This window comes from Notechis scutatus, chromosome Z, assembly GCF_049901735.1.
Source record: "Notechis scutatus isolate UNSWTSFEM ecotype Mainland chromosome Z, rNotScu1.2, whole genome shotgun sequence".
In the NCBI taxonomy this organism is placed as follows: domain Eukaryota; kingdom Metazoa; phylum Chordata; class Lepidosauria; order Squamata; family Elapidae; genus Notechis; species Notechis scutatus.
Genome location: NC_142025.1, coordinates 87,290,542 through 87,300,797, shown reverse-complemented (window position 1 = coordinate 87,300,797; position 10,256 = coordinate 87,290,542). Strand labels below are relative to the sequence as shown.

The 10,256-nt window shown below is 32.9% G+C and overlaps 1 protein-coding gene across 1 annotated transcript in view; it reads right to left on the bottom strand.

The window, feature by feature from the left end:
* Window positions 1–10,256, bottom strand: part of LOC113426134 (sodium channel protein type 4 subunit alpha-like) — a 145,031-nt gene that overhangs the window by 98,972 nt on the left and 35,803 nt on the right. The window contains 5 exon segments of the mRNA XM_087945221.1: window positions 1,519–1,833; window positions 2,387–2,478; window positions 4,409–4,537; window positions 5,616–5,705; window positions 7,482–7,600. Coding sequence (XP_087801347.1) covers window positions 1,519–1,833; window positions 2,387–2,478; window positions 4,409–4,537; window positions 5,616–5,705; window positions 7,482–7,600 — 745 coding nt within the window.

Here is a 10,256-nt window from a genome sequence, read left to right as displayed (position 1 = left end):
TAGCTGCACCTACAGTAAAATACTTAATGGGAATCTCTGTGATATAGTATCCATCATATTTCCTGCCTCCCATAATCATGAAAGTCACTGAGTAAATTATCTTTTTGTTAATCTGTTTCATAGAATTCTTTTAAAATGGAGGTTGATTTGGCCGTAGTAATCTAACTGCCTTGGAGAAAGATCAGAAATAGAATGCAAAAGAATTGAGTAAAATAAAAAATGAAAATCCAAAGTAATTTAGTGACTACTTTGTTCAAAAACAAAGAAAAAGTTCATATATTAGAAAATTGGGAATATATATATTTGTGACTACATAGAAAAGGAGAAGGAAAAACAATAATTAGTCTTAAGAGAATACTTTCACTTGATTTTTGTGGATTTAGGGATTGGTGAAAATAATTTCCATGAAAATTCTGATGTTTCACACAGAGGGCAATTAGATTGCCAATTTAGATGCTAACACTGAAAAGATGGGGTGGGAATGAAATATTAAAGAACAGATCTGTACATCTGTCCTCCCATTCCAAACCTGGCATTAAAAGTAAAGCATATAGGGATAACATAGGTATGTTTTACTGTCTATATTTGCAAACAAATTAAGTTTGTATTTAATAATTAGGGATATTCCAGGATTTTGTTAAGTCCATGTTCTTTAGAAAATGTATCTAATTCACACTTAAGATTAAATGCATATTAGAAATTTTTGAGATGGTAAAGCTAACAAATTCACAAACCTTTCTTACAGGTCATCAAGAAGTGACTTATAAAAACAGTATGATCAATTTCAGTTAATACCTGTAAATTGTACTACAGACTTCCACAATTACATTATATTAATTAAAACTGTTTCAGATTGTCTCAGGAGGTATTAATTGAAATTGATCATACTGTATTATCATCCTAATGGCAATATCCATATAGTCATTTTGGTCAAATCTTATATCGAAGAGTATCAGAAAGGATTATGATTAGACCCACCTATATATTTTATTTATAAATAAATAAATAACTTTTAACAACTTCATAACTCTTAATAACTTGTGTTGAAATATTGTCCTTGTTTCACAAATATTGCAAATTTGTTCAGCACAGGAAATGATTTAATTTTTGTTGTCAGCTGCCAAATTTGCCCTTGTAAAACACTAGCGAAACAAATTATATTAATATATTTTAGCATTAGCTAAATTATTAGCTAATTATTCAGATTTTATTTAGTTGTTTCTCCTGATTACTTTTCAGAGCAGTTAAATAAATCTTCTTAAAATGTGTACTCATATATATGTCTGTGTGCATTTCTTCTCTCTGTCTCTCTCTCTCTTTCTCTCACACACATTCTCTCTCTCTCTCTCACTCACTCACACACACACACACACACAAACACACAAACACATAGCTTTTTTTTTCTCCCCCCTCTCTTTTCCTCACTATTTTGGTTTTTCATTTTATTTTTGATAACTAAGTTTATTTCAATTTTTAATTCATTAAAATTGTACAGTTCTTGAATGGTAATAGTCTTACCTTCATTGTGAATGTACTCATCCCAGTCAAAGGTATCATTCCCAGTGAGGGTAAAATTGTCATTCAGAGTGCTATTGTCAAATGGATCCCTCCATAAAACATCCTGCAGGGAGTCATTGGTGAAGGATGGGCCTAAGGCATCCTGCAGGGTGTCATTGGGAAAAGGTGGCCATCGAACACACTTGTGTCGCAGGTTCCCCATGAAGAGTTGCAGGCCAATGAGGGCAAAGACCGCCAAACAGAACACAGTGAGGATCATCACATCAGCAAGCTTCTTCACAGACTGGATCAAAGCTCCCACAATTGTTTTTAGACCTTTTACAGGGAGAAGTCAGAAAAGAGAGAGAACAGAAATGTCTCTTTGTTTAGGCCAGAGGTCTCCAAACTTGGCAACTTTAAGACTTGTGGACTTCAACTCCCAGAATTCTATGCTGGCTGGAGAATTCTGGGAGTTGAAGTCCTCAAAGTCCCTGGTTTAGGCAATAAAATGGATCTTCTTCCAATTTCTTTTTTCTTTTTTAAATATTTTATGAATTATATTTGTTAGCAGAAATATTTCAAGAAAAGATATTTTGAAAAGAATTGAAAGGCTAGTTACATAAACAATGTCATCATTTTTGCTGTGCTTTAAATTAATTTAATTATAATAATTACAGATGATGATTATATAGAATTTGCCTTCAGTACCATAATTATATTTATTTTTAAAAAGGCAACCAAAATTCTTCTTTTTACTACAATATTAATTACAGATTTCCGGGTCCAATAAAGAGGCATGTCTACCTCACTTTTCTACTAGCCTAGTTGATTTGTATAAAAAAGCAAAATCCCTAAAACAATCTTTAGCTTTGTCATCCCCATGATATACCTGGAATGACGGTGATAGTTTTTAGCGCTCGAAGAACACGGAATGTCCGTAGAGCAGAGACGTTGCCCAAATCTACGAACTCTGTGACATAACTAGAAAAAAAAAAAGGCAGAAAACTGTTAATATAAAGACAATTTACAGAAGAAATATCAACAAGCTAGAGAGATAGAACTGGAGACAGAAAGGAGAAAATACATATTTTACTTAGAAAATATTATTTGTAATTGCTGTTATTTGTAATTGCTGTAAAATCAGGCTGGCATACTTTAATAAGACTAATAAATTTGTTTCTATTAGATTCAGTTGGGTGTATGTCAGAATGTATAAAATTTTAAAAAGTTAGGACAATGCTCTATATTAATCATTTGTTTTGAAGAAATCATATAGACCTTTATTTATAGATATGTATTCAACAAATGTAGAACAATTCAAGGATGCATTCTTGCTTACTACAATTATACCCTAAGTGTAACTAAACATGTGAATATCTCTTGAAACATTTATTTACTGTTTACTGATACAAGTGCATATTTTGGTAATTTAACATTACATAATTGTCTTAATTAGGCAAAATCCAACCTACCTGAATTTTCACTGCATAAAAGTTTTTGAAATATTTTATGTATTTTTGCAGTTGTATATACTGGATTGACATATTTTATTCAAATTTAAATAACTTTGGACTTTATATGTAGAGTGCCCATTTTACAATTGCCTGTGGAAAATGTGGATTTAATTTTATACATTCTTGGGGCATTTGTTTTAGGTTTGGTCACTGGTTGGTATAAATAATTTTAGGATTCATCTATTCTTTAGGTTCAACTTGAAAATTACTATTTGTTCAATCACACACTACTATTTGGCTCTGCTGAAATCCTTTTTGGATCCTTGTATATTTAGGGCCAATACCTGAAAATCGGATAGCTAACTATCTAACAGGATTAATATACCATCTATCCATCCTTGTGTGAGGAGAAAATTAAGACATGCTGGTCCCATTCGCTTAATGTTACATAGCAAACTAGGTATGGAAATATATAGAGAAAATATCAGGCTCATGATAATGAAACATATGCAAGAAAACAACTCAGAGAGCTCCAAGGATGCCTCATTTCAACCCTGACTACAAATATTCTTTTTTATTTATATAAGGTTGTATGTATAATTTTTATCTTTTATATGTTAGAAAGAAATGATAATTCAATCAATTTGTTTTTTACATCAATAGCACCCTCATCTTGATAATCATAGGCAGTAAATTAAAGGGAAGCTGAAGAAGTGGTAGTTGGCATGACAACAGAAAGGAGACAATGCCACCTGCTGCCATCCTCTGATATATCTATTTACTTCCATCCATCCATCCCAAATTAAATAAACTGCTATAAAGTTTCTTTTATGCATGTTCTGCAGGGCCAATCTGATTACAGACATGACCTAAACAGTGACTATGATTTAAACTATATTAAAAAATATTCTGAGCTAATTTACCTAGAGACCAGCCAGGTCACGCAGGGACCAATCATCATTATTTATCAGATTGGGTTGCAATGTATAAGTATAATGGGAGGGGTCAAGTTACTAAGTTTTCTTAATTGGTTTTGTTATTTTAGTGTATATTTATTATTCACTGAGTTTTCCTTCAGCTTAATAAGCTCTCAAAATTTTCATTTTTAATTAAAAACTATAAGGGAACAAACAAGTTTTACAAGCAAAACAATGTAAAATCAGGGAGCATTTTAAAAAATGGCATGAACTCAGCTAAATAAAGGTATCTTAGCCAGTCATCTAGACGGCAACATCCCTTTAATTCATCTAGACAGCAACATCCCTTTAATTCTGTTTGGACTCAGAGAAACAGGATATATTTCCTTGAAAAAATACACTTTGGGGATGAGTTTAAGAGGTATGGTTTCATGGATTGCTATATCCATACAATATCACAGCGAATTATTTTTTCCATGCTGACCCCCATTCAATTTCCCATGACTGATTTTCATAAAACACTTGCAGAATGCAACATACGCCATGACGATGACACTGAAATCCAGCCAATTCCAAGGATCTCGCAGGAATGTAAAGCTGTCAATACAGAATCCCCGAGCAAGTACCTTGATCGTAGCCTCAAAAGTATAAATGCCAGTAAAGGTATATCTGTGAACACGCAAGCGTTGATTTTTTTTGTAAGTGACATAAAAAATCTCCAGCTTTTACAGTCTATTTTAATAAATGCAGCAAAAGTAAGATAAAATTACAAATAATTTACAGCAGAAGAAAATTGGTTGATATTTATTTCCCAGAAGTAATTCCACTTCACAGTTAAAATTTCACTTTCAAAAGCCTTCTAACTTGCAGCTATTCAACTATCAAACCTAAAGAATTTCTATTAAAAAATTGAGAAATTAGGACTTCATGACTTTCCACTATACCTTTTCTGCAAACTGTAGAGACAGCTGAAATTTAGGGGTGATTTTTTTCAAATTTGTTAAGATTGAAACAATCAGCAAAATAGATACCTTAGGCTTTCTTCATACACTTACTTTGATTAACTATCCACCCCAAAAAAGGCCTATAAAGGGCCAAAAATGTTTATCCTACCTCCACTGCTGATGTCATCATATCTTTCCCAAAGTGCATCAGAAACCAGTTGCACAAAAACTGAGTAGTTAATGCTATGTGTGTACACTCTCCTTTGCAACATTGGGTAGTTTAATGATATTGATGATATATTTTAAAATAGTTATAAGGTGATGAACTAATAGATATAATAATAGAAAATTGGAGAGCCACTTGAAGGATTGAAAAAGTAGCAAACCTAATGCTGAAATCTGCATTCAATTTGATAGCACATGTGTTTCACCAAGAAAGTTTTGTTTATCATTAAAAATGCTCTGTGAGCCTTTGCAAAAGATTGTATCTGCCTCCTTTCCAAGAAAGTGGTCCTCTTTCCAATATTCTGTCCAGATTCATCTTTCATAAAGATACAAAGATATTCTAGGTTTGGAAAAGAAAATCTATTTTCCCTCATGCAAGCTGAATTCAGATACTGGATATCTGAAATGTGGGCGGATGTTGATAAAAGTTAAAGTGATTAGAATTCAGATCACATGAGTCTCACTTTCTCTTTTGAATTCTTGCCCTTCTGGATTAGTTTTCTTCATCATCCATTCTAAGCAGTAAGGACCAGGCATAAAATCATTAAAGATGGAAGAGAAAAAAGGAGAATACTTACTCCACATCTTTGGCCCATACTGGAGGGTCACTCAGAGTCATGAAGACACAGTTGGCTAAGATGGTTATCATGATAAACATACTGAACAATTTGAATACAAAGTCAAGGAAATGCCTCAGACCTCTACTGAAAATACCCCTTCCCCACAAAATACTTATTTTTTAAGAACTACATTCTTTGAGGACAGTGGTAGCACTTTCAGTCAGAGTCCAAAAAGTCACAGTTCAATGAATTAAACTAAAGCTATAAACAAAGCTTTGGGCTTGGGCTTGTTTTTTTTTAAAAAAATGTACATTCCTGATAGCAAACAGCTTTTCAAAAGTTGTTTAGAAATGTAGCTCAGGGCTATATTTAATTAAAAAAATCTTGAGCTTGCTATTTAAATGCCCCCTCTTGCTTTTTCTAGTAGCTGCCCATAGCAGAACCCCAAAATACAACTGTCCTTTGTAATGTTATGGAGGATGGTGGGGATAGCTGTTAAGTTATTAGTAAAAGATAATTACCTTGAAAAATGTGAGCCAACAGGGTTGGGGAAAACTGATGTAGGAATATGAGATGGAAATGGTGGCAAATTAAAGAAAAAGAAATAACCTAACCATTTTTTTGGGTTTTAGATATCAGAAATTATGATTGTTATAGCACTTCTGCACACCATATTGGTATACTGGTATTGGTATTGGTATACTGGTATTCAGTGTTAGATAAGGAAAGGATATGATAAAGTTAATTTTAAAAGAAATCCTTGTCATTTGTAGATATAAAGTGTATTGACAGCCTGTTCTATATAAAGGTAGATGTCAGAGGGAGGGTCAGGACTGGAGCTCATATAGATGTACACACAGACAACACTTAAACCAGGGATGGGAACTATGGCCCTTTTATGATTTGTAGACTTCAATTCCCAGAATTCCTGAGCCAGCCATGGTGGTTGGAGTTGAAGTCCAAAAGTCATAAAAGTGTAATAGTTCCCCACTTCTGACTTAAACAAATGAGGGAATTTATTCTAACCATTAAGATACCTATACAAATATAATAACATGAGCTAAATATACAAGTCAAAATATATTTATGAAATGTAGTAGGTATATTAAATGTGTGGGGAGGGAGTGTGCATGCATGTGCATATGTGTTCATACTTCTTAATTCTCAATTTCTCAATTCTTTCTTACTTTGGCTTGTGCTGTATTTTGGCTTCTTTTTTATTTATTTTTTATCTCAATGGCTGATAATGGAATGTCTGTGGGTTCTTCTGGATGTCATACTACTAAACAAAACCTTTAAACCTTTAACTCAGTTTTATTGTCCAATATTTAAAACTTCTTATCTCTCGGTCTCTTCATGGGTTCACAAATTGCTCCAATATGTTCTTCCTGGTTTTCCCTCTTGTCCAGGATTGAATCATTGGGCTTGCAAGCTATACTTCACTTGTTTACCACGTGAAATCTTATTCAGCAGCATGTTCTGCAACATCTACTATAACACTACCCTCTCCCCCCCACACACACACACCTTCCTCTGCTTTTCTTTTTGATATACAGGCCATATATATGTCATTGTATGGGTACCTTAAAGCATTCCCCTCCTTTTTTGCCTACATGCATGTAATCTTCTGTTGAGTCATCTCCTTAGAATCTAAAAAAACCGTAACCTTGGCAACTGCTTTCCTTCAATTAGGTACTTGAACCTGCCCTAGCAGGTTCCTATCTGAACAGGTGTTGATGAACTATGACTTCCAACAAATCTAGCCAGCTTTGTCAGTAGTAAAGGTTGGCCACAGATATCCTATATTTTACTGACCAGAAGCCCCCCAAACCTCCACCCAATGTGGAACCACTCCATATCCAGCTCAAGCATTCTGACGGATATGAATGTATAAGCACTTTGATAGCACCATTCCGGATAGGGTGGAATGGATCCAACATATAGAGAGCCGGAGTGGCACTGAACCGGAATATGGTTTTTCCTTTGTTGAGGATGATGTATGTCTGAAGAAAAAAAAAGAAAAACATCAATCAAATGACAAAGTGACATCTTTACTATAAAGCCACTGTAGATAAAAATTTTAGTGATTTAACTCAGAAGAACAATCATAATAAATAATTATTGCTCTTAATTGTATAATACCAAATCATTTGTAACTAGAAAAAAATGATTTAGAGGGCTGTGAAGGTTCTTGCTGGTTATGCAGATGGTCAGCTAATTTTCTTGTTAAATGATGACACAAAATATTAACATTGACTCTAGCACAATATTAATTTCACTCATCTTTTCTACCCAATCAAATTTTATAAGAGATCACCAAGCATATGACAACAGTGGACATTATACATTCAGAAAAATTAAAATCGCAATGATAGTTTTGTGACAAAATGTCTTTAATAAGCTGCAATGGAAACATAGTTCTGAAATTATGTATATTACAAATGGAATACTCTCATTATCTATACAAATTGGTTTTATATGCTGATGACATCTCTTGTCAATAATAATGTATATTGTATATGAACATCTATTAATAGAGTTCAACATTTTGGTAATGTCCTAGACTGAGGTTTAACATTACTAAATGCATTCACTAGATTGAAGATGGTGGGATGTCTAAGAAATAATAGTTAGATGTGGTATAATTTTATCTAATAAGCAGCCATGAATAATTAGCAGTAATATTAGCAGAATATTGAATAGTAAAATACAGAAAAATACTGATATGATCAAAGCATGCCACCAATAAATGCCACAATTTTTAGTCATTGTAAATGGAAGTATATAGTCTAAGACATGTAGTAGCAGTGGCACATTAGAATAGAAAGTAAGAAATAGGTTCGTACACCCAAATGATATAAAAATACAGGCTGTTATGTAAAATGTGGATTGACAGTAACGTCAAAGAGGGCAATAAGCATTGGTCCCATTTTGAAATAGAAATATTTGAAGTAAAGTGGCATAGAAATATCAGTAACAAATAAACTTATCATTGGTGACAATATAAAAAAATTGTAGTGACATGGCAAGTTATCAGGTTATTTAATTAATTTATAAACTTCCTTAAAGGTTCAAATGTGTAATGTTTCTATGGCAATTTGCATTCAATTGTTTTTCTTGTTTGAATTCTTTGAAATACTTGAAAATAATTAACTCAAATATACTTTTTTCATTTGTAGATATAAACATATCATTCTGAAAAATATCTCAATAAATGTAGATATAAATAGCTAAAATCTCATTGAATTTAAAGGGGGAAACTAGAATTGTAGAACTGTGGAGCTGGAAGGAACTAAAGGAGTGTTTTGTCTAACCTTCTGTACTATGGAGGAAAACCAAACTTCTTCTCAAGAAATGGCTATCCTGATTCTCCAGTGAGAAAAAAAATCTATAATTATCATAGCTAGACATTTCCCCTATTTTATCTGCAGCGTGTTCTTATATTTAAGTGAAATCTAAGTATCTACAACTTGCACTTGTTATTTCTGGGCCTAGTTACTGTGGCAATAGAAAATTGCTCCTAACTTTTTTCCCTCTAGCAATCTTCCTTCAATTTTCTTTATATCAAAATAAATAACTTTTACTTTCTTTATACTATTCTCTAGTCCTTATATCAATTACCTATATCTATTACCCTCCTCTGAACTTGTTTGACCTATCAATAAATATCCTTCTGGGAATATGATTCTTAGAATCACATGTAATGGTCCTACTGTGGTATAACCAATACATAGTACAAGAAATAAGGACTTCGTATCCCTTTAATACTTTTTCCAATGCAGGTCTATCAGCTGGCCTATGTTTAGCTTTTCCCCAATGTTTACATCCAAGTCCTTATCTAATATAGTGCTTTTCCAATATATACTGTCTGTGCTCTGTTTTTTTCTCCCTTTTCCTGTTGAAGAACACCTTGTTTCTTTCAGTTCAGTCTTGAATCTATTCAGATTAGATTGCAATCTTGTTTTAGCCAGACCTTCCAATTTTATTAATCTGCAAATCTCATAAGAAGATCTCATAAGAAGCATGAACTGCTTCTTATGAGATTTGCAGAAGAGTACTACTCTTGAATGAGATAGTCATGTAGAGCTATTAATACTGTTACTATAAAAATGTTATTAAAACAAATTACTTAAACATCAATACCCTTATCTATAAATATATTTTTATTTTTATCAGATTGAAAAGAACTTGTAAATAAATTCTTTATGAATACAACAAATCATTATACATAGGAGCTGTGATGGCATAGTGGTTAGAAGTATGCATATTGCCAGGCTAACTCTGCCCACTGCCAGGAGTTCAATCCTGACAGACTCAAGGTTGTCTCAGTCTTTCATCTTCTGAGGTCGGTAAAACGAGGACCCAGATTGTTGGGAGCAATATGCTGATTCTGTAAACTGCTTAGAGAGAGCTGTAAAGCATTATGAAGTGGTACATAAATTTATTGTTATTGCTATTTCCTATATTTAGTCGTAATTACCATATAATTATGTAGATTTTTTAGTTATTTATTTATTAGTTACGTTTATATGTTATCCATCTCATGATTCAAAGCAGTTTTGGCCCTTCCTGGCTTTCAGCTTTATTAAAGGACATATATTTTGAATTCAGTATCTTTGTGGAACATTTAAAAAGAAACACTACCATATGGGCATAAGT